Genomic DNA, 23,973 nt, shown 5'->3' on the forward strand with positions numbered 1-23,973 from the left:
CTGAGGTCACACTCCCCAAGACCCGAACCCTTGGTGGTACACTCAGAGGAGCTGAGGTCACACTCCCCAAGACCCTAACCCTTGGTGGGTACGCTCGGAGGAGCTGAGGTCACACTCCCCAAGACCCTAACCCCTGGGTACACTGAGAGGAGCTGAGGTCACACTCCCCAAGACCCGAACCCTTGGTGGGTACACTCGGAGGAGCTGAGGTCACACTCCCCAAGACCCTAACCCTTGGTGGGTACACTCGGAGGAGCTGAGGTCACACTCCCCAAGACCCTAACCCCTGGGTACACTGAGAGGAGCTGAGGTCACACTCCCCAAGACCCGAACCCTTGGTGGTACACTCGGAGGAGCTGAGGTCACACTCCCCAAGACCCGAACCCTTGGTGGGTACACTCGGAGGAGCTGAGGTCACACTCCCCAAGACCCTAACCCTTGGTGGGTACACTCGGAGGAGCTGAGGTCACACTCCCCAAGACCCTAACCCTTGGTGGGTACACTCAGAGGAGCTGAGGTCACACTCCCCAAGACCCGAACCCTTGGTGGGTACACTCGGAGGAGCTGAGGTCACACTCCCCAAGACCCTAACCCTTGGTGGGTACGCTCGGAGGAGCTGAGGTCACACTCCCCAAGACCCTAACCCCTGGGTACACTGAGAGGAGCTGAGGTCACACTCCCCAAGACCCGAACCCTTGGTGGGTACACTCAGAGGAGCTGAGGTCACACTCCCCAAGACCCTAACCCTTGGTGGGTACACTCGGAGGAGCTGAGGTCACACTCCCCAAGACCCGAACCCTTGGTGGGTACACTCGGAGGAGCTGAGGTCACACTCCCCAAGACCCGAACCCTTGGTGGTACACTCAGAGGAGCTGAGGTCACACTCCCCAAGACCCTAACCCTTGGTGGGTACGCTCGGAGGAGCTGAGGTCACACTCCCCAAGACCCTAACCCCTGGGTACACTGAGAGGAGCTGAGGTCACACTCCCCAAGACCCGAACCCTTGGTGGTACACTCGGAGGAGCTGAGGTCACACTCCCCAAGACCCGAACCCTTGGTGGTACACTCGGAGGAGCTGAGGTCACACTCCCCAAGACCCGAACCCTTGGTGGGTACACTCAGAGGAGCTGAGGTCACACTCCCCAAGACCCTAACCCCTGGGTACACTCGGAGGAGCTGAGGTCACACTCCCCAAGACCCTAACCCTTGGTGGGTACACTCGGAGGAGCTGAGGTCACACTCCCCAAGACCCGAACCCTTGGTGGGTACACTCGGAGGAGCTGAGGTCACACTCCCCAAGACCCGAACCCTTGGTGGGTACACTCGGAGGAGCTGAGGTCACACTCCCCAAGACCCTAACCCTTGGTGGGTACACTCGGAGGAGCTGAGGTCACACTCCCCAAGACCCTAACCCTTGGTGGGTACACTCAGAGGAGCTGAGGTCACACTCCCCAAGACCCGAACCCTTGGTGGGTACACTCGGAGGAGCTGAGGTCACACTCCCCAAGACCCTAACCCTTGGTGGGTACGCTCGGAGGAGCTGAGGTCACACTCCCCAAGACCCTAACCCCTGGGTACACTGAGAGGAGCTGAGGTCACACTCCCCAAGACCCGAACCCTTGGTGGGTACACTCAGAGGAGCTGAGGTCACACTCCCCAAGACCCTAACCCTTGGTGGGTACACTCGGAGGAGCTGAGGTCACACTCCCCAAGACCCGAACCCTTGGTGGGTACACTCGGAGGAGCTGAGGTCACACTCCCCAAGACCCTAACCCCTGGGTACACTGAGAGGAGCTGAGGTCACACTCCCCAAGACCCGAACCCTTGGTGGTACACTCGGAGGAGCTGAGGTCACACTCCCCAAGACCCGAACCCTTGGTGGTACACTCGGAGGAGCTGAGGTCACACTCCCCAAGACCCGAACCCTTGGTGGGTACACTCAGAGGAGCTGAGGTCACACTCCCCAAGACCCTAACCCCTGGGTACACTCGGAGGAGCTGAGGTCACACTCCCCAAGACCCTAACCCTTGGTGGGTACACTCAGATGAGCTGAGGTCACACTCCCCAAGACCCTAACCCTTGGTGGGTACACTCAGAGGAGCTGAGGTCACACTCCCCAAGACCCTAACCCCTGGGTACACTGAGAGGAGCTGAGGTCACACTCCCCAAGACCCGAACCCTTGGTGGTACACTCGGAGGAGCTGAGGTCACACTCCCCAAGACCCTAACCCTTGGTGGGTACGCTCGGAGGAGCTGAGGTCACACTCCCCAAGACCCTAACCCCTGGGTACACTCAGAGGAGCTGAGGTCACACTCCCCAAGACCCTAACCCCTGGGTACACTGAGAGGAGCTGAGGTCACACTCCCCAAGACCCTAACCCTTGGTGGGTACGCTCGGAGGAGCTGAGGTCACACTCCCCAAGACACTAACCCCTGGGTACACTGAGAGGAGCTGAGGTCACACTCCCCAAGACCCGAACCCTTGGTGGGTACACTCGGAGGAGCTGAGGTCACACTCCCCAAGACCCGAACCCTTGGTGGGTACACTCGGAGGAGCTGAGGTCACACTCCCCAAGACCCGAACCCTTGGTGGGTACACTCGGAGGAGCTGAGGTCACACTCCCCAAGACCCTAACCCCTGGGTACACTGAGAGGAGCTGAGGTCACACTCCCCAAGACCCGAACCCTTGGTGGTACACTCGGAGGAGCTGAGGTCACACTCCCCAAGACCCTAACCCTTGGGTACACTGAGAGGAGCTGAGGTCACACTCCCCAAGACCCGAACCCTTGGTGGGTACACTCAGAGGAGCTGAGGTCACACTCCCCAAGACCCTAACCCCTGGGTACACTCGGAGGAGCTGAGGTCACACTCCCCAAGACCTGAACCCTTGGTGGGTACACTCAGAGGAGCTGAGGTCACACTCCCCAAGACACTAACCCCTGGGTACACTCGGAGGAGCTGAGGTCACACTCCCCAAGACCCTAACCCCTGGGTACACTCGGAGGAGCTGAGGTCACACTCCCCAAGACCTGAACCCTTGGTGGGTACACTCAGAGGAGCTGAGGTCACACTCCCCAAGACCCTAACCCCTGGGTACACTCGGAGGAGCTGAGGTCACACTCCCCAAGACCTGAACCCTTGGTGGGTACACTCAGAGGAGCTGAGGTCACACTCCCCAAGACACTAACCCTTGGTACACTTGGAGGAACACACGGGCTTAGCAAGGTCTCATCGATTCAGGTCCCAGGGGATCCTGAAGACCTCTGCAGGGTGTATCTCCAAGTAGCACTGTATTGTGTTTGTAGCATTTTGTGTTTTGTGTATTTTATCTTACGTTTTATTTTAGAGATGGGGTCTCACTATGTTGCCCAGGCTGGTCTCAAACTACTGGGCTCAAACAATCTCCCACCTCCACCCCTCACAGAGCTGGGATTACAGGTGTGAGCTACTGTACCGGACCCATTTATGATTTCAGATGAAGCAGTGTCTGGTCAAAGGAAGAGGATATTAGGACATCCCCTTAAAGCTGTGACCCTGCCGATGTGACTACCTTGGAAAACAGACAACTCCAGGTGAGGCTGAGATGAGAGCTGATGTGGGCCCCACTGCCATCCAAGGAAAGGCCCCTGGCAAGGTCAGCCCTTGGCAGGCATCCAGGGGCCTGGACACCGGCAGGGTTCCCACCAAGCCCTGCCGGATGAGGGCCCCTCGCTGGCTCAATCTGCCTTGTTCACCCCAGGCCCATCCCATGCGCCTTCTTCCATGACCACGGAGCAGTGCCATCGAGGCCAGGTTGCCATGGGCAAGGGCTCCACACACACGAGTGACTGTCCCTGAAGGAGCTGCACTGTGCATCTGAGCTCAGGCCGACCAGAGCTCCCGCAGACTGGGGCGGGAGGCAGCCCACATGGCACCCTGCTCTCACTCTGCCCCCAGGGAACTGTCGCAATGCGCAGGGCATGACTTAAAATCGTTTCTCGGTTACCATCCCCTAGCATGTCCGGGAGTTGTTACTTTGGAGGAAGCATCAGCTGGAAGGAACGTGAAACAGTCAATACTTTACAGTCTCCTGCACAGAACTTCCCGTGACCCTGTCATGTTCCTGCTTTATCATTTGTGCAAACGTAACCAACTGAAAAAATTCAAAGAAACTTGCCTATTCTCTGGCATTTTAAACTATTAACGTGATGAGGAAAGGACACAGAGCACGTGAGTCGCTTGATGCCGTCTCTGAAGAAGGTCCTTTGCTGTTAGGACCTCACTAGTTACCCCCGAGACCGCGAGGTGCACGAGGAGGCAGCAGGCGCAGGGCGGGTGTGGGGAGACGTTCAACCACCCGGTGCCACGCCTGCCCCGCCGAAGGGAGGTGGGTGGTCCACCCGGCACGACTGTCAGGAGACAGGGCCACTTCCTCCATCAACACGAGCTGGGGCCTGGCGACTGTGACATCGGTGCCAATGAACAAATGAGAAGGGAGGAGACCCTCCCGAACTGGAGAGCACTGTAATCACATGGCGAGGGGATCAGGAACGGAGCCCCATGTCTCCTCGAGACGCGCTCCTCCTACCTGCTCTCTTGGGCTGCAAGTCTGTGCAAGGCGTAGGCAACTTCCGCGCAGGCGAGAATCGACCCGTGCCTCGTGTGTAGATCTGAACTCAGCGTCATGGACAGCAGCGTCGGGAAGACTGCAAGAGACAGGGCCCAGAGGGCAGGTGAGAGCGCGCACACACGGACAGCCTGTGGGACCCCCACATGCACCCACACGCACTCACACGGGGCTGAGAGGGCAGGTGAGAGCGTGCACACACGGACGGCCTGTGGGACCCCCACACGCACCCACACGCACTCACAAGGGGCCGAGAGGGCAGGTGATGGCGTGCAAACACACAGACGGCCTGTGGGAAGCCCACACACGCCCACCAACAGGGTTGTCCCTCAGTGTCACCACCCCAGTGTCCAGGACGGCGCCCCCGTGGTGATGCAGATGGCTTCCGAGACACCAAGGGCGACGGGACAGAGGCTGCAGTGTGGGGCACATGCCCTGGTCCCAAGTGCCCCAGACGGGGTGGGTAACTCAGACAGGAGAGGGAGCAGGGAAGATGCGGACAGGCTCTCCAGGCCTTCCCTGTCATGCAGGGCACTGTGGTCCCAGCAGGGGCTCCGCTGGCTGGGCGGGGGTGGGGGTGGGGGTGGACAGAGGCAGGGCTGCCCCCAGGGGCGGCGCGTCCACTCTGGGTTTGCTCAGAAAGCACAGACCCCTCAGAACGCTCGTGGCCGCAGAGGGAGGCAGCTCTACCACACCTGCATGGGGAGATCACACTTCCCGAGCCTCAGCCTCCCCACATGCCGCCAGGCTCGCTAAGGTCTGAGAATCAGGGAGGCTAAGATGTGGTGGCTGTGGGTGACTGGCTGTTGGAGAATCAGAGAAATCTGCAAAAGGTCACAGTGCTGTCCTGATGTCTGTGCTCATCAACTGGGAGGACAAAGCTGAGCCCCTCAGTGTCAGCAAGGGTTAATTATGCATGTAAAGGTGAGGCAGTGCCACACTAAACCCGTGACACTGACGCCTCGTGAAGCGATCACCAAGCAGAGAGGTCCCTTAGGAAGCAGCAAGCCCCCAGGATGTCCAACACAAAGGCGTCAGGTCAGGAACTCCGCTGAGGAGCCACAGTGGAGCCTCCAGTGGAGACCCTGTAATCCGCATCAGGGAAGTGAAGGTCATGTGGAGAAACGTGTGTGTTCTCCCCTACACGTACGTCGGATGATTCTTTATTCCAAGTAGAAAAAACAAGACAGGACAGACGGGATTTCTCTCTTTACTGGTGAAGTATGGGAAGTGCAGACTTAGCTGCTCCCATCCGAGGTGACTTTAGTCCCGGGGCAGACTTTGAGTCCCCCATTTAGGCCCTTTCTTTCTAGAGACGCTGACAAATGCCAAAGAGCATTCAGTGTGGCAGGTGCAAGCCACCAGGGAACCAAGGCAGCAGCCTGCATGCCAGGCGTCCGGCGGGGCCTCACCGGGCTGCAGCGTCCGTGACACAGTCCAGCGGCGCCCTGTCTGCAGACGGACGCACTCGCCACGTCTGTCTTCATACCCTGTCCCCCGATCAAGAGGAACAGCTAGTTCCTCAGATGCTTCTCACCAAGACAGAAGCAGAACCTTATTTCCAAAACCCCCTCAGCCCCGGGCCTTTCCACGGTGTGTGTGTGCGGTGCCTGCAGCCGGCCGGGACGCACACCCACCTCGCGTGGCGCAGTACACGGGTGCTTGCTGGGTCAGGTTGTGCAGCGCCTTCGCGGCCAGCTCACGGATGACCCTGAGAGCGGGGAGAGAATCTCGTTAGTGCCGTCATTTTGATGATTCTAGCTTTACTCAATTCATAAAAAGAAAATGAGGGGAGACGACAAATACGGGTCCTCAACTGGCCGCTTAGCCGAGACCACCACTCACTCACTCACCCACACGAACAATCACAAGAACCTCCGGCTCCAACAACGGACAAGGACCCACGACCACCACAGCAAAATCACAGGCGAACCACGGCTCCTCTCGGGACGCAGCTGCCACTCCTCGTTGCCAGATGACAACTGGGTCTCCGGCCTCCCCACCCCACGCTACTCTGAGGATGCGAGTCTGTGACAGAGCCACATAAAGCCGCCCCTCCACGGTTACAAGGGGTGAGCAGAAGGAATTTCCTAAGGCTCCGCCCGCCAAACCTGGGGCACGTATCCAACAACCGCCTCATGTGACACACTCTGAAAGCGCTGACGCTGAGCATGGGGACAACAGAAGGCTGACCGGGGCCAGCTCCTGAGCCCCGAGCCTCTCCTTCCAGAGCTCCACACAGAGGCAGAAGTCAAGCTGGGAGGGACCTGCAGAGCTCAGGCCCCTCCAGACCAGAGAGAGCAGCAAGTGGCCATTACTTAAAACCATCATGAGGGTGGCCACGTAACAACAAAGCAGCATGATGATGAGGGGAACCAGCAGAAGACGGTGTCCGGCGTCTGTATTCCAATTATTTAAAACCTCCAGACCCACAGCACCACCTGCCGCAGCCCTCCGGTGTCAGCGGAGGCTCCTTCACACCCCGGGCCCTGCGCACGGTCCGCTTCCAACAGTAAACAAAGCTCTTCAAGGCAGGTGGCATCTCAGGCACCGAGAAGCTCTGCACACTGTGTACCGTCCACAGGATCCTCGCCTGCGACTGAGGGAGCGGGAAGACGGGGCACCTGAGGAGCCGAGGCGCCCCCGGCGGTCTAGAGGTGTGGCCGGGCGGTCGGCAGGTGCAAGCCCGGATCCCGCCCTCAGCTAAGAACGGTTTTCACATTTTTCAAGGGTTGCATAAACCAAAAGAAAAAAACACAGTAAAACATACGGAACAGAGACCTACCATGTTTGTCTAGCCTTTGAAAGAAAAAGCTTGCCAACCCAGGTACTATCCCAGTAACTTGGCTAGAGTTACACTTTGAGGCAAGAACTCTAACACAAGACAACAAGGGCCACTCCATAACGATAAGGGTCAAATCGTCAGGAAGAAACAAACCGGAAGTGTGTCCACATCCAGTGAGTGACCCCACCCCAGACAGGGGAGGGAAGTGAGTGACCCCACCCACGACAGGGGAGGGAAAAGCCAGCAGAATGCAGCAGGAACAGACGCCGCTGCAACAGCTCTGACACCGTGGCTTGTGTATTTACAACTCTGGCTTTAAAGATGCTATTGACTAACCAGCTGACACAATGGACAAATTGACTTCCCCCAGGCTCGGCAGAGGGGCCCTTTTCCCCTAATGGAGAGAGTTTTGTGTAACACTTGCAGGGATGCCTGAAGCGTCAGCAACTCACACCCTTCTCCGTAATCAAATGATCACCACGAAGGGAGGGGTGTTCCCCCCAGCAGCCTGAGTGCTCCCCAGGAGTTCCTCTCCCAGAGGCTCCCATCCCTCAGAGCCCGGCCTGGACCGCGACAGGCAGCTGGGCCAGTCCCCCGCAGCAGCACATGCATCCACTGTAGGTCAGAAAGGACCTCGTCCACATCACAGCGACCCTGAAACTCCGATTCTGGACTTGTGCCCTACCAAAGCCACCTGCACCCACAGGCACCCCAGCACAGTGCTGTCCTAGGAGGGGACACGCTGACCTCCTCGGGGCGGCGGTCACGGCACTGACTCCAGACTGCACTTAGCTTTTCCTTTCTGAGGTACGTTTAACTGCCCATAAACGCTAGGAAACCCTGAAGCTGCTACTGTAATTATGAAAACGGCCACCCAAACCCGCTGGGCTCCCGGGAGACGGCACAGAAGCCACCTGTGCAGCCACAAGGAGCCGAGTCAGTGGGAGGCGCCGCCTGCTGAGGGAGGCGGGGACTCCGCATCCAAGTCACCCGGCCCCGCCCCCGCCCCGCCCTCAGGCAGCAGCGGCACTCCACGACACGCCCGCGTTCGCATGGGAACACTGACTGGACCAAGGTCTCCGGAAGTGGAACTGGAGACAGACCACGACCCAACACGTCCAGCATAAAGACTGGAATTCGTGTTACTTCTCAGAAGTTATTTTAAAATATGACACCCACAGTGAGAAAATACACTCAAGGCTTATAAGCTCAACCGAGTCTCTCTTTCGGAGGGCAACAAAAAAACCTCCTAGAGAAACAGAAACAGAAAACCCACCTGTCCCAGTGGTTGATCTTCATGGCGACCAGGTGGTCGATCATGGGCTGGGTGTACTCGGGAAAGCCGGCAATAAACACGCTGCGAAAGACACACAAAGAGGAGGTGAGACGTGGAAGAACCAGAGCTCGCGCCCTGCAGGGGAGAATTCAGCACAGTTACCTTCAAACCCAGTCTGCCCATTTCTTCACATCTACCCGTGATCCAGCCATCCCCTCCTGAGCAGTCACCCAAGAGAAAGAAGAGCATCTGTCTACAAACGGGCTTTACACAAAGTGCACACGGCTTCGTCTGTAACAGGCGCAAACTGGAGACCGCCCTGACGTCATCTACGGGAAAGACAAACGGTGGCCGATCCACACAATCCGACGCTCAGCAGCGACACACGCAACCTGAACCTCTAAATACTCACGCCAAGCAAAGAAGCCCGAGGAGATGAGTGCACACAGCTTTATTTCACTCACGTGAAATCCTAGAACAGGCAAACTCACCTACACCAGTGGCGGATCAATGGTGGCCTGAAGGTGGGGGAGGACAGAGGAGGGGATTATAGGGAGTGGACACGGGGAGGCTCCAGGGTGATGGGTGTGCTCAGGCCTCACAGGTGCCTGCCTACATCACACGCAGCAAGTCGTGTGCTCTGCATGCGCTTAGCGTGTGCCAGATGCACTGTGGTAAAGCCGTGCCCTCTGCGTGTGGTTAGCGTGTGCCGGATGCACTGTGGTAAAGCCGTGCCCTCTGTGTGTGGTTAGCGTGTGCCAGATGCACTCTGTTAAAGCCATGTCCTCTGCGTGTGGCTAGCGTGTGCCGGATGCACTGTGGTAAAGCCGTGCCCTCTGCGTGTGGCTAGCGTGTGCCGGATGCACTCTGGTAAAGCCGTGCCCTCTGCGTGTGGTTAGCGTGTGCTGGATGCACTCTGGTAAAGCCGTGCCCTCTCCGTGTGGTTAGCACGTGCCAGATGCACTGTGGTAAAGCCGTGCCCTCTGTGTGTGGTTAGCATGTGCCGGATGCACTCTGGGAAACCCATGCCCTCTGCGTGTGGTTAGCATGTGCCGGATGCACTGTGGTAAAGCCGTGCCCTCTCCGTGTGGTTAGCACGTGCCAGATGCACTGTGGTAAAGCCGTGCCCTCTGTGTGTGGTTAGCATGTGCCGGATGCACTCTGGGAAACCCGTGCCCTCTGCGTGTGGTTAGCGTGTGCCGGATGCACTCTGGGAAAGCCGTGCCCTCTGTGTGTGGTTAGCATGTGCCAGATGCACTGATAAAGCCATGCCCTCTGCGTGTGGTTAGCGTGTGCCAGATGCAGTTAAAGCCGTGCCCTCCCTGTGTGGTTAGCGTGTGCCAGATGCACTCTGGTAAAGCTGTGCCCTCTGCGTGTGGTTAGCGTGTGCCAGATGCACTCTGGTAAAGCCGTGTCCTCTGTGTGTGGTTAGCGTGTGCCGGATGCACTCTGGTAAAGCCGTGCCCTCTGTGTGTGGTTAGATGTGTCAGATGCACTCTGGTAAAGCCGTGTCCTCTGTGTGTGGTTAGTGTGTGCCGGATGCACTCTGGTAAAGCCGTGCCCTCTCTGTGTGGTTAGATGTGTCAGATGCACTCTGGTAAAGCCGTGTCCTCTGTGTGTGGTTAGCGTGTGCCGGATGCACTCTGGTAAAGCCGTGCGCTCCATATGCAGTTAATATGTACCAAATATAATTCAGCAAAGCTGTTAAAAACTTTTAAGAGGCCAGGAGTGGTGGTTCATGCCTGTAATCCCAGCACTTTGGGAGGCTGAGGCGGGCAGCCTGCCAGCCCCTGCACACTGTCAGACCCAGGTGCACACACTGCTAAACCCTGTCTCTACTAAAAACACAAAAAATTAGCTGGGCGTGGTGGAGCACGCCTGTAGTCCCAGCTACTCGGGAGGCTGAGGCAGGAGAATCGCTTGAACCCGGGAGGCAGAGGTTGCAGTGAGCCAAGATCGTGCTACTGCACTCCAGCCTGGGTGACAGAGCGAGATTCCATCTCACCAAAAAAAAAAAAAAAAGACACACCCACCACAGACCAGCCGCAGGTGCAGTACGCTGACCAAAGAACCCTGACACACAGGAGTGTGCTCCTTCGGATTCCATGGATACGACCTTCCACGAGGGGCAGCCCTGCTCCACATGGAGGGCAGGGCAGGGAGCACAGGCCGGGAGGAGGGACGGGTGGCCACGGAAGTGGGGAGAGCACTCCCAAGGAAGAAGCAGGTGCACATATTGTCAGCCCCCGCCGTGCTGTAAGCCCCTGTCACACGTCAGCCCCCACCACGTCAGCCCCCGTCACAGGTCAGCCCTCGCCACGTCAGCCCCCACCACGCTGTCAGTCCCTGTCACATGTCAGCCCCCGCCATGTCAGCCCCCGTCACACGTCAGCCCCCGCCATGTCAGCCCCCGTCACACGTCAGCCCCCGCCATGTCAGCCCCCGCCACGCTGTCAGCCCCCGTCACACGTCAGCCCCCACCATGTCAGCCCCCGTCACACGTCAGCCCCCGCCATGTCAGCCCCCGTCACACGTCAGCCCCCGCCATGTCAGCCCCCGCCACGCTGTCAGCCCCCGTCACACGTCAGCCCCCACCATGTCAGCCCCCGTCACACGTCAGCCCCCGCCATGTCAGCCCCCGTCACACGTCAGCCCCCGCCATGTCAGCCCCCGTCACACGTCAGCCCCCGCCATGTCAGCCCCCACCATGTCAGCCCCCGTCACACGTCAGCCCCCGCCATGTCAGCCCCCGTCACACGTCAGCCCCCGCCATGTCAGCCCCCGTCACACGTCAGCCCCCGCCACGCTGTCAGCCCCCGTCACACGTCAGCCCCCACCATGTCAGCCCCCGTCACACGTCAGCCCCCGCCATGTCAGCCCCCGTCACACGTCAGCCCCCGCCATGTCAGCCCCCGCCACGCTGTCAGCCCCCGTCACACGTCAGCCCCCTCCACGCTGTCAGCCCCCGTCACACGTCAGCCCCCGCCATGTCAGCCCCCGCCACGCTGTCAGCCCCCGTCACACGTCAGCCCCCGCCATGTCAGCCCCCGTCACACGTCAGTCCCCGCCATGTCAGCCCCCGCCACGCTGTCAGCCCCCGTCACACGTCAGCCCCCGCCACGCTGTCAGTCCCCGTCACACGTCAGCCCCGTCACACGTCAGCCCCCGCCATGTCAGCCCCCACCACGCTGTCAGCCCGTCACACGTCAGCCCCCTGCCATGCTGTCAGCCCCCGCCACGCTGTCAACCCCTGCCACGCTGTCAGCCCCCACCACACGTCAGCCCCCGTCACATGTCAGCCCCCACCACGCTGTCAGCCCCTGTCACGTCAGCCCCCGCCACACTGTCAGCCCGTCACACGTCAGCCCCCGCCACACTGTCAGCCCCCATCACACGTCAGCCCCCGCCATGTCAGCCCCCGTCACACGTCAGCCCCCGCCATGTCAGCCCCCGTCACACGTCAGCCCCGTCACACGTCAGCCCCCGTCACATGTCAGCCCCCACCACGCTGTCAGCCCCCGCCACACGTCAGCCCCCATCACATGTCAGCCCCCACCACGCTGTCAGCCCCTGTCACGTCAGCCCCCGCCACACTGTCAGACCCTGTCACACATCAGCCCCCGCCACACTGTCAGCCCCTGTCACGTCAGCCCCCCATCATCATGCTGTCGGCCCCCGCGTCACTGTCAGCCCCTGCACAGCCGTACACTTAATACGTGGCAGCTGAAAGGGTGCAAATATGTCTCAAAAATAAAAGTTACATCTTGTAAAGATAATACAGAAGACTTTTAAAAAGTAATTTCCAAGTGGGATATGCCTTTCTAATTATGACTCAAAACTCAGAGCCATAATTCGATCTCTACAAACACATATGCCGACAAAGTCCAGCAAGAAAAAACCGAAAACAAAGTCAAAAGTCAAACAACAAATCTGGAAAAACATCCGCAACTGATCTCACAAACAGGAGGCTTCCCCCAAATAAATGAGTTCTTCTGAATCAACAAAAATTCACGTAGTAGAAACATCATCAAAAAGTTTACAGAAAATACACAAACTGTTCCACACTTGAAGGGTGTTCCGCCTCCGTCACGAGGGAAAGAAGGCCTCCGCCCAGTTGTCCGACAGCCCGAGCAGGATGAGAAGGACATGGAGCCCCGCTGGGCAGCATGAGGACACAGCCCCAGTGGACAGCGGCCAGCCACACACGGGACACTGAGAAAGTACGGACCCTCGGGTCCAGCGCCTCCACCTTCCGTGACGCATTCAGACATAACCGCACAGGTGAGAAGTTACAGACACAGAAACACTCACTTCACGTTGTTTCTAACAGCACAGACTGGATGGACCCAGTGGCCACGAGGGGGACCCACACAGATCACACCCAACGTCAAACACAAAAGGCCCTCAAGGAAGCGTGGGAAAGGAAGAGACGCGGCTTCCCCTCCCCTTCCTTGCCGCGGTGGCCAGGAGCTGCACCCTGTCTCTAAGAGCCGGGAACAATCACGTCAGCCAGCCTCTGCTGATGAGCTCGGGAGGTCAGTCCTTCTACCCACACAGGACAGGTGCAGACTCTCGGACACGCAGATGCGATGGGGGCACCGGGAAGGGGTAAGAAACATATCTGGTTTTCCCTAATCACTCCTGGCCCGTCTCAATTTTATACCATGTGCTTTCTATAATTCATTTATCTACAACTCCAGCCGCCTGCAAAGTATAACTGAACCTGACGCCACCGCCACGGCACCCAGGAGCAGACAGAGGAGCGGGGCCCAGGAAGAACATGACTCTGCAGAGGACCCAGGCGCGAGTGTGAACACCGGGTAGGCACGGGCACCTACAGCAGGACACCCGCCTGGGAGAGCCAGCCAGGGAGGCAAGAGAAAGGAAGCGGATAGAGAGAGAGTCCCTCAGAAGGTGAGGAAGCAGCCTGTGAGAAACTCAGAAGCGCCAAAAAACCAGGCAGCAGACGAGCTGCAAGAAGCAGCGCCGTGACGCCAAGAACCACGTCACCCGGGACCCCAGCACAGAGGTGCTGCAGGGCACGGGGGCCGTACACCCATGGCCGACGCACCCGAGCCGTGTCCTGGAGCCCAGCAGCAGGGATCACAGAGAGCAAGGTTCCAGAGAAGCAGGCAGGCAGCAAGCGACCTCACGTAGAGCAGCAGACAGAGGCTAAGCCACCTGACGGCTCACGCAGCCAAGGGTACCACCTAGCAACTGCCCTTGAAGAAGACGCGCTCCTGAGTCCTCAGCCCAAGGCAGCAGGGGTGTGTGCTGGGCACGCAAGGCCCCAGAGGAGAAGCGTACAGGAACCGAGGTGAGTATCTACCAGAAGGTGGGAGGGGCAGAGGGGTTGGAGGGAGGTGGGGAGGCAGAGATGTGAAGGACACTGGAGTCTGGCCAGGGCAAAGCACGGATGCGAGACGTCAGGGCCTGAGGGTGCAGGGTCAGCTCGGAGGCTTCTGTGAGACAGAGGCAGCTGGAAGTGAGGTAAAGGCAGAGAGGGCCCCAGGACGGGGCACGTCTGGGGCCTATCGGGGTGTGGAAGAGACAGATCTAGGTCGCCAGCCAGCTGAGGGCAATGGGAGAAGGAAAAGCAGGAAGTGAGCTGAGTGTGTGGACGGGATGTCATTCACCAAGTCAGGAAATACAGAAGCAAACAGTTCACTTTTAGGCTTCCTTGGTTTGAGGAGTTTATAGGATACCAACATACAAAACTACTGAAAAGCCAAACAACAGAAGCAAAATACAACAAAAAGCGTTTTTAAAAGGACACTCAATGCTGAAGATACCAGAAATCAGAGAAGGAAACTTACAACAGCAGGAAGAGCAGAACACCCAAACTCCTGACGACTGCTCACTCCCAGAAAGACACCCAGGGAGAACAGACGCCCTGCCGTGTGCTCACACCAAACCCACGGGGCTCAGAGCTCTCAACTGCTGGGGCATCCATGCAGGGGAATCACTGATGAACCCCAAAATACAGGGAGCTGATAAGGCAGGGGGCGGATGAAGGAGGATTCTAAACTCATGCAGCTGCAGGACAGGGGTCAGGCAGGACGGGGCCTCCTGTGGTGAGGACCGAGCCCCACGTCGGGGGTCAGGCAGGACGGGGTCTCCTTCGGTGAGGCCGAGCCCCAGGTCGGGGTCAGGTAGGACGGGGCCTCCTGGAGCGAGGGGCGTATATGCCACACTGACCACGGTGGTGGCCACTCCACTGCTCTGATCTGCCAAACCTGCTGCCATACTTAAACCCATATTGAAAACTAACAATTTTACCATATGTAAACTATACGTAATAAAGTCAATGTACGAGGATAAAGCTGAATTTTTTTTAAATTTTGAGACGGAGTCTCGCTCTGTCACCAGGCTGGAGTACAGGGGTGCGATCTTGGCTCACTGCAACCTCCACCTCCCAAGTTCAAGCGATTCTCCTGCCTATCCTCCCGAGTAACTGGGACTACAGGTGCACACCACCATGCCTGGCTAATTTTTGTATTTTTAGTAGAGATCGGGTTTCACCACGTTGACCAGATGGTCTTGATCTCTTGACCTGGTGATCCACCCGCCTTGGTCTCCCAAAGTGCTGGGATTACAAGCATGAGCCACCCCAGCTCCAAGCTGATTCTTTTACAAAAGGCTTTGACTTAGGAATACACGGGATACTGACAGGAAAAGTCGCAGAGCAGGAAGAAACATCTGAAAAAGAAACTGTGTGCAGGATACATGAAGAATTCTCAAGAGGAAGAAAACGACTAAGCTGATAAATAAATGGGCAAAAGACTTGTTAAACATGCCCCTGAAAAGGATGAAGACTGAAACAGCATCATCAGTCACGAGAACACAGTTAATGAGCTGCTCCCACACCCCACTACAGTGGCCAAGCTTGAAAGACCAAACACCCCCCGTGCCAGCGAGGACCCTGGGCCCCAAGCTCTCATCCAGTGACAGGGGTGTGTGGCACCATCACGTTGAAATCTGTGTGGCATTTCTTATGAAGTTCCAGGCAGGGTGTGATGGCTCACGCCTGTATCGCCAGCCTTTTGGGAGCCCAAGGCAGGTGGATCATTAGAGACCAGGAATTCAAGACCATCCTGCGCAACATGACAAAATCTCATCTCTACAAAAACACAAAATTAGCACGGCATGGTGGCATGTGCCTGTGCTCCCAGCTACTCGGGAGGCAGAGGTGGGAGGATGGCTTGAACTCAAGAGTGTGCGCCACCACACTCCAGCTGGGTGACAGGGCAAGGCTCTGTCTCAAAAGAAAAAAAATACAGCATAGCCACTCAGCGCTGGGCATCTACACCACAGAACGAGAGCGCAGACCCAAAGACAGGCGCGTACACACAAGGTCATCGCAGCTGCACTCGGGACAGGCCAGAAGCCCCTCACCAGGGAAGTGGAGACAGACACTGTGTACCACAGATCAGGGGAGCAGAGACAGACACCACACACCACACACAGCACACCACACACACCACACGCCAGGGGAGCGGAGACACACTGCACACCACACAACTGGCACCTGGGTGCTTGCAGGGTGGTCCCCACAGGCGGGCGACCTGCAGGAAGCTCGGAGCAGAGGAAGCCAGTGTGAGTGAGAAGGGTGCCACTGTCCGCCCCATTCACACGGAGCTTAGGGAAAGACAGACACGGCTGCAGTGACTGCAATGGTCCAGGGCTGTCGGGAGAAGCGGTGTGGGAGGGAAGGGAAACCTGGGTCTTTCCTCGTCTTGACTGTGGTCACAGGTACGAATTCACAGATGTCAACGTTTACAAAGATGCACCTCTGAACCCGTGCGGCTCACTGCATGTCATTTACCCCTCAACGAGGCTGTGAGGATAAACGGGAGAGGGGGACCCCAGCTGGCACCCCCATCCTCCTCGTCTCACCTGCCAGTCTTCCCAGGGGGCCCTTCCATTAGTTCAATTACAGTCTCTGTGTCAGAAACTCCAACTTCCGGCCCGGCACAGTGGCTCACACCTGTAATCCCAGCACTCTGGGAGGCCAAGGCAGGCGGATCACAAAATCAAGAGATCAAGACCATCCCGGCCAATATGGTGAAACCCCATCTCTACTAAAACTACAAAAATTAGCTGGGCGTGGTGGGCGCCTGTAGTCCCAGCTACTCGGGAGGCTGTGGCAGGAGAATTACTTGAACCCGGGAGGCGGAGGCTGCAGTTAGCCGAGATCCCACCACTGCACTCCAGCCTGGCACCTGGCGACAGAGCGAGACTCTGTTTCCAAAAAAAAGTAAAAAAGAAAGAAACTCTAATTTCCTGAGGAAACATCTCGGCTTTGTCAGCATGGCTGATGCCTTCACTCAGGCCGGCACGTGCAAGCTGAGCCCCTGACCACCTTACCCGCAGCGACACCATCGCCCTCAGCTGTGCCCGCAACCTGCGGAGCGGTGCCAACCCTCTGTGACACCCTGACGATGCCCACCTTCCTCCTGTGGGCACACCTCAGACCCCCAACCCTCGCCCTCTCCCGAGAGCCCCCACGCCCTCTCCTTGTTTCCCATCACCAAATATGGCAACAGTGACATGCTCAAAACACAGACCTGACATCCAAGTGCCATGCCCTCAGGACCATCCACACTCTTCACTACGGCTCAGAGGCCCCCAACATCCCCCGCCAGGGCCCTCTCTCTCCTCCCTGCTGGGCTGTGCTCAGTCCCACCCTCTGCTGAACAGCACCACTGCCTGGTACCCCAAGGTCCAGGCTGACAACAGGATCCTGCCTCGGGAAGCCCCATGGTGCTGGGGTTCCTGGAGGCCGCGCTAAGGGCTGGAGGGGCCTGCCTGCTGGTGCATCCTCACAGGTGGCGCCTGGTCTGTACGCAGGGCCTGGTGTCGTCAGGAAGCCAAACACACTGGGAAAGGCACACCTGGGCCCAGGTCATGTGTTGGCAAACACTTTTATAAAATGCACACAGCGAATTACCTGCGAGTCTTAGGCTGGCTGAGAAGCCTCAGAAACAAGGGAAATGTGCCAAGGCTTCCGTCAGCTGCCAGGTATTTTACCCAATAAACTTGGCAAAAGGTAGTAGATTTGCTTTTTCTTTCAAGACAGAGTCTCACTCTTATTACCCAGGCTGGAGTGCAGTGGTACGATCTCGGCTCACCGCAACCTCCGCCTCCTGGGCTCAAGCAATTCTCCTGCCTCAGCCTCCTGAGTAGCTGGGATTACAGGCACCTGCCACCATGCCCAGCTAATTTTTGTATTTTTAGTAGAGATGGGGTTTCCCCAGGCTGGTCTCAAACTCCTGACCTCAGATGATCTGCCTGCCTAGGCCTCCCAGAGTGCTGGGATTACAGGCATGAGCTACCGCGCCCGGCCAGTAGATTTTCCACATAAAATATGTGACCAAGTATTAATGGGAAAGAACTGATAAGCCCAAAAAAGGACATTAAATGTTGAGGGAAACGGAAAGGGAATAAAAATACAGGTAAATGTGTTCAAAGATCCTCCTGAGAAACAGGCCAAACGCTACATTTTCAACATTCTGCCCAGGCTGGTGACAGAGAAACGTCTTTTCTGTGCAGTCAGCACAGAACCCCTGAGGGCTGTTGGGGATTCTATCTTTAGGGTATTTAATGGTTAATGATGTAAAAAATGCAGCCGCCATGCTGCCTGTCCTAATTCAAGGCAAATAAATCACTTCATCAAGCCACACCCTTTTGCTGCATTTCTGCTGCGCCGGATCAACTAAGTCTAGTGAAGTAACTTCCCCAGGACCTAATTACACAACTAAAATAATTTGATCCAATTCTGCAAACTGCAATTACAGGCGCTAAACATTTGCTTCTGACCTGATTTCTTAAATACCTCTTATTCATCTCCTAAACAATCTACAGATAACTTCAACTTCAAAACACTTTTTATTACTGAAGCGGAAAAAGAAACAGTCCCTTCTAATCCAAGATTTCGCGCTGGGAAAGCATCTAGGCCATCCGGCGGCGGGGAGGGTGCGTCACGGAGAAGGCGCGGCTGTGCTCCTGGCTGCTTCCTGCCAAACTCCGAGCCCTGCACGGAGCCAGCACTGGCAAAACCTCATACCCACTGACAGCACTCACAGCCCCTCTTTAAAACGTGAGCAGATGTCCCCTATCTAGCGTGGTAAAGTGCGAAGTGTGTCCAGTCAACGTGAAATACAAGTTTCAATAACTTCCCAATTCTTTTTTTTTTTTTTTTTGAGACGGAGTCTCCCTCTTTCACCAGGTTGGAGTGCAGTGGCACAATTTCGGCTCACTGCGACCTCTGTCTCCCGGGTCCCAGTTCAAGCGATCCTCCTGCTTCAGCCTCCCGAGTAACTGGGATTACAGGTGCTCACCACCACTCCCAGCTGATTTTTGTATTTGTAGTAGAGACTGAGTTTCACCATGTTGGCCAGGCTGGTCTTGAATTCCTGACCTCGTGATCCGCCCACCTTGGCCTCCCAAGGTGCTGGGATTACAGGTATGAACCACCGCGCCCGGCCCCATTCTTAATTTTTCACACAAAAACTACATTACATTTAGTGGACATTATAGGATGAAGAAAGAAAACAGTGGAAACTGATTTCTGACATCTGATTTTAGAATATTCTATTTTTGTGATACACATTTAAAACTTACCTTATAACCAGGAAACAGTTGCATCTGTTACCGACAGCAAAATAATCCGCCGTGGTCAGAATATCAATACCGTGCGGAAAAGTGCCCTAAGAAAACAGTGAAATGGGAAAAGGAAGAATCTGAATGAGCAAAGGCATTTCAGCAGGTTCAATCATCACGTCCATAGACACTTACATTCCTGGACCCCGAGGCCTGATGCAGACAGCTGAGCCACATGCTACAGAAGCTGCTCACCGAGGACTCTGAAGTCACAGCGACTTCCTGACCATCCACCCAGGCAACACTACGCTCAATTATTTAAAGCACGATCAAGTGTTTTTGATTTTCTTCAAACAACTCACACATTTCAACTTCCGTACGTTTTAAGAGACCTGCCCTTACACACACCGTAAAGGGATGTCAGGTTTCAACAGTGTTACAGCACTGACCGCAGCCAGTCCGAGCCCCATGTGGGCACAAAGCTGGCAGCTCGTACACACTGGAGAGAGCGGGCCTGGGTCAGGTCAGGGACGCAGGCGCCTGCCTGCTCTACGAAGCCTGGACCAGAGCCCAGGCCTCACTCAGCTGTCCCGGGCAGGCAAGACGCTGACCAGCTGGTGGATGGCAACAGCTGACCCCAGAGGCACCCAGGACCAGCAGCCCCCGAGGCTCTGACAGCGGCGAGGCGGCGCCTCCCCCCACCCCACAGCAGCCTCCCGGGAAGCCTCAGCTCCAGCCCCGAAGCCTGCATGGTGTAACTGATACCACTCTCGGGTTCCAGTATTAGAAATTCTGGAAACAACATAAATAGTTTTCTAAGAAAACATAAATGACAAACTTTAAACCAAACACAGCCTTACAGCTATAAACCACAGCAGGGTTTTTTAAAGATCTCCCGAGCCTGCCCACCTCCGAGGCCGGGATTCAGATCCTCCCTTGACACCCCGAACACATTCATCATCACACCCGCACCTGATCATTAACACCTCACACCTCCATGGAACAGCTTCACAAGTGAACGACACTGAACAGCCAGCTCTCCTGAGAACACCCGGGGCCACATCCCTCTTCCCGCCAGGAGACGCCAGGATGAGCAGACACCATGCGGCTTTCTTCCAGCAAATCCCTCCCAAGAATCACACTGGAGGCTTGGGCTGCTGGAGATGCCATGAACTTCTGCCTGAGGATGCTGGAATCGGTGACCACACAAGGGTCCTTCACTGCGTACAGGACAGCAACCTAAACCCGAGCAGAGGAGCCGCGGCTCACTCTGCAGAAGACAGCAGAGCCACAAGCCGGGATGTCACCCACTGATATCCCCACACCATGCAGGCGAGAGCCCAGGGAAACATCCGGGGGTGGCCCAGGACCAGGTCCCACCAAGAACAAGAACAAGGAGACTCTGTGCCCAGCATCCCCCATGGCAAGAACAAAGCAAGGCCAACACAGGTGCCTAGGCTCTGTCTGGCCAGGCTGGGCTGGGACGGCAGGCTCCAAGCAGAGAGGCGGGCTCAGCTGCCCTGAGCCTCAACTTCCTCACCTGTGGGGTAAGCAAGGGGCCTGACAGTGCCAGGGCCTGGGCGGCACTCGCCGAGGAGCAGGCTCATAGGGCTGGCATACCTGGCGGGCCCTGGACATGGGAGCTGCCCATGGGTTCGTCACAACCTGCTCAAGAGCCCCTGGGTTCAGTGGGGAGAGGGCAGAGACCACTCCGGACCGGAGCCTCCAACTCCAGCCAAGACGAGCCTGAACCGAGAAGCTGGTCCCTCGTCACTGCCCCCAGGACCCTCTGTGTCCACCAGGCCACTTCCCTGACCATCCCCCATCTCTGTTGCTGTCACTCCCCAGCAGCCTCTGCTGTAAATGCACTTCTTACAACTGCATTCCAAATGTGTGTATTAAAAACAGCCAGCTCCAAATCCGAGGGTGCGTCAGGCTGCTCCCTCAGTGCCACGGAGCCCGTGCACTCCTGCCTGCTTTGCCGCTGCCTGCCCTTCTTCTCCAGCCCACGTTTCCATCCAGCCTCGGCAGGACGTGGCCCTGCGGGGCGGGGGCACGCACCGCATCTGCGCGTCTCTAAACTTTTCCAAAGGTTGTCTCTTCAAAATCTGTGCGGCTTCTTCCATGAGGCTCCCGCTGCCGTCCGCACGCTGGTCACGGTGCAGGAGGCTCTGAGGCCCACAGGCTCAGGCTCAGGCTCAGGTGTGAGACTCCTGCACCCACGGGAATGTCCCGTCTTGTGGCTGCTTGCCTAAATTCAGACCAAGCGTAAAGGCCTTTCCCTGATGATCAATCCCCAACCTGAGCTGCCCCGACAAGGGTAACACAGCTCAAATCCAGCCACCCACACCCCCACACACACAGCCACACACACACACACACCACACACACACATCTCCACACCACACACCCACCACACACATCTCTACACCCCACACACAACATACACCTGCACACACACCTCCATACACACATATCTCCACACACACCCCCACACACACCTGCACACACACACCAGCACACACACACCACACACAAATCTCCACACCCCACACACACAACATACACCTGCACATACACCTCCACACACAATCTCCACACTCCACACACCCCCACACACCTGCAAACATCTCCACACCCCACACACACCTGCACACACCTCCACACAGCCCCCCCACACACACCACACACAATCTCCACACCCCACACCCACCCACACCTCCACACCCCACACACAACATACACCTGCACACACACCTCCACACACAATCTCCACACTCCACACACCCCCACACACCTGCACAAACATCTCCACACCCCACACACCTGCACACACCTCCACACAGCCTCCCACACATACACCACAATCTCCACACCCCACACACCCACCACACACATCTCCACACCCCACACACACAACATACCCCTGCACACACCTCCACACACATCTCCACACTCCACACACCCACACACACACCCGCACACACACCACACATCTCCACACCCCACACCTGCACACACACCTCCACACATATCACACCCCACACACACACACCTGCACACACCTCCACACACACGTATCTCCACTCCACACCCCCACACATACCTGCACACACACATCAGCACACACACCACACACATACACACATCTCCACACCCCACACCCACCCACACACACCACACATCTCCACACCCCACACACCCACTCCCACACAACATACACACCTCCACACACATCTCCACACTCCACACACCCCCACACACCTGCACAAACATCTCCACACCCCACACACACCTGCACGCACACACCTCCACACACACCCCACACACACTTGCACACACCTCCACACACACACCACACACATCTCCACACCCCACACCCACACACCACACACATACACCTACACACCTCCACACACATCACTCCACACCCCACACACCTGCACACACCCTGCACACACACCTGCACAAACATCACACCCCACACACCACACACTTCCACACCACACACCTCCACACACCCCACACACACCTGCAAACACACCACACCTGCACACACATCACACACCTGCACACACCCCATCTCCACACACACCTGCACATACACACCCCACACATACCTCCACACACACCCCACACACCCCCACACCTGCACACACACCTTGACACATATCTCCACACACCACACACCCCCACATACACACCTGCACACACCTGCACAAACATCACACCACACATACCTCCACACACAACCTCCACACACCCCCCACACACCTGCAAACACACCATACACCTGCACACACCCCATCTCCACACACAACCTGCACATACACACCCCACACATACCTCCACACACACACCGCACACCCCCACACACACCTGCACACACACATATACACCTGCCCACACACCTTGACACATCACACACCACACACCCCCACATACACACCTGCACAAACATCACCCCACACACCTGCACACACACCACACACCACACACACCTGCAACCACACCTGCACACACCACACAACCTGCAACCACACACACCTACACACACATCTCCACACACCCCACACCACAAACACACCTCCACACACACCCCAGACCCACACACCTCCACACCACACACAACCACCCCACACCCACCACCCACACACACCACACAACCTGCAACCACACCTACACACACATCTCCACACACCCATCTGCACACACCCCACCACACACACACCTCCACACACCCCAGACGCACACACACACACACCCCACACCTACACACACCACACCCCACACCCACCACCCACACACCTGCACACACACCACATACACCCATCCCACACCCACACAACCTCCACACTCCACACCCACACACACCTGCACACACCAGCACACACCAATCTCCACACCCACACACCTGCATACACACCTCCACACACCCACCACACAACATACACCTGCACACACACCTCCACACATCTCCACTCCACACACCCACACACACCTGCACACACACCACACACACCACACATCACACCCCACACACACCACACATCTCCACACTCCACACCTGCACAATCACACCCCACACCTGCACACACACCACACCCCACACACACTTGCACACACCACACAGCCCCCACACACACCACACACATCACACCCCACACCCCACACATACACCTGCACATACCTCCACACGCATC

The 23,973-nt window shown here is 57.1% G+C and overlaps 1 protein-coding gene across 7 annotated transcripts in view; it reads right to left on the minus strand.

Annotated features, from left to right (window-relative positions):
• The window catches only part of TBCD (tubulin folding cofactor D), a 201,460-nt gene that overhangs the window by 43,708 nt on the left and 133,779 nt on the right, over window positions 1-23,973 (minus strand). For all 7 annotated transcript variants that reach the window (XM_064369222.1, XM_064369223.1, XM_064369218.1 and 4 more), the window contains 4 exons: window positions 19,292-19,377; window positions 8,669-8,749; window positions 6,245-6,318; window positions 4,569-4,686 (listed from right to left, as the gene is read on the minus strand). In XM_064369222.1, the coding sequence (XP_064225292.1) occupies window positions 4,569-4,686; window positions 6,245-6,318; window positions 8,669-8,749; window positions 19,292-19,377 (359 nt within the window). The remainder of the gene's footprint in view (window positions 1-4,568; window positions 4,687-6,244; window positions 6,319-8,668; window positions 8,750-19,291; window positions 19,378-23,973) is intronic.

The sequence above is a fragment of the Aotus nancymaae genome, unplaced genomic scaffold, assembly GCF_030222135.1.
Source record: "Aotus nancymaae isolate 86718 unplaced genomic scaffold, 86718_ANA_hifiasm-v0.15.2.pri h1tg000089l, whole genome shotgun sequence".
Classification (NCBI taxonomy): domain Eukaryota; kingdom Metazoa; phylum Chordata; class Mammalia; order Primates; family Aotidae; genus Aotus; species Aotus nancymaae.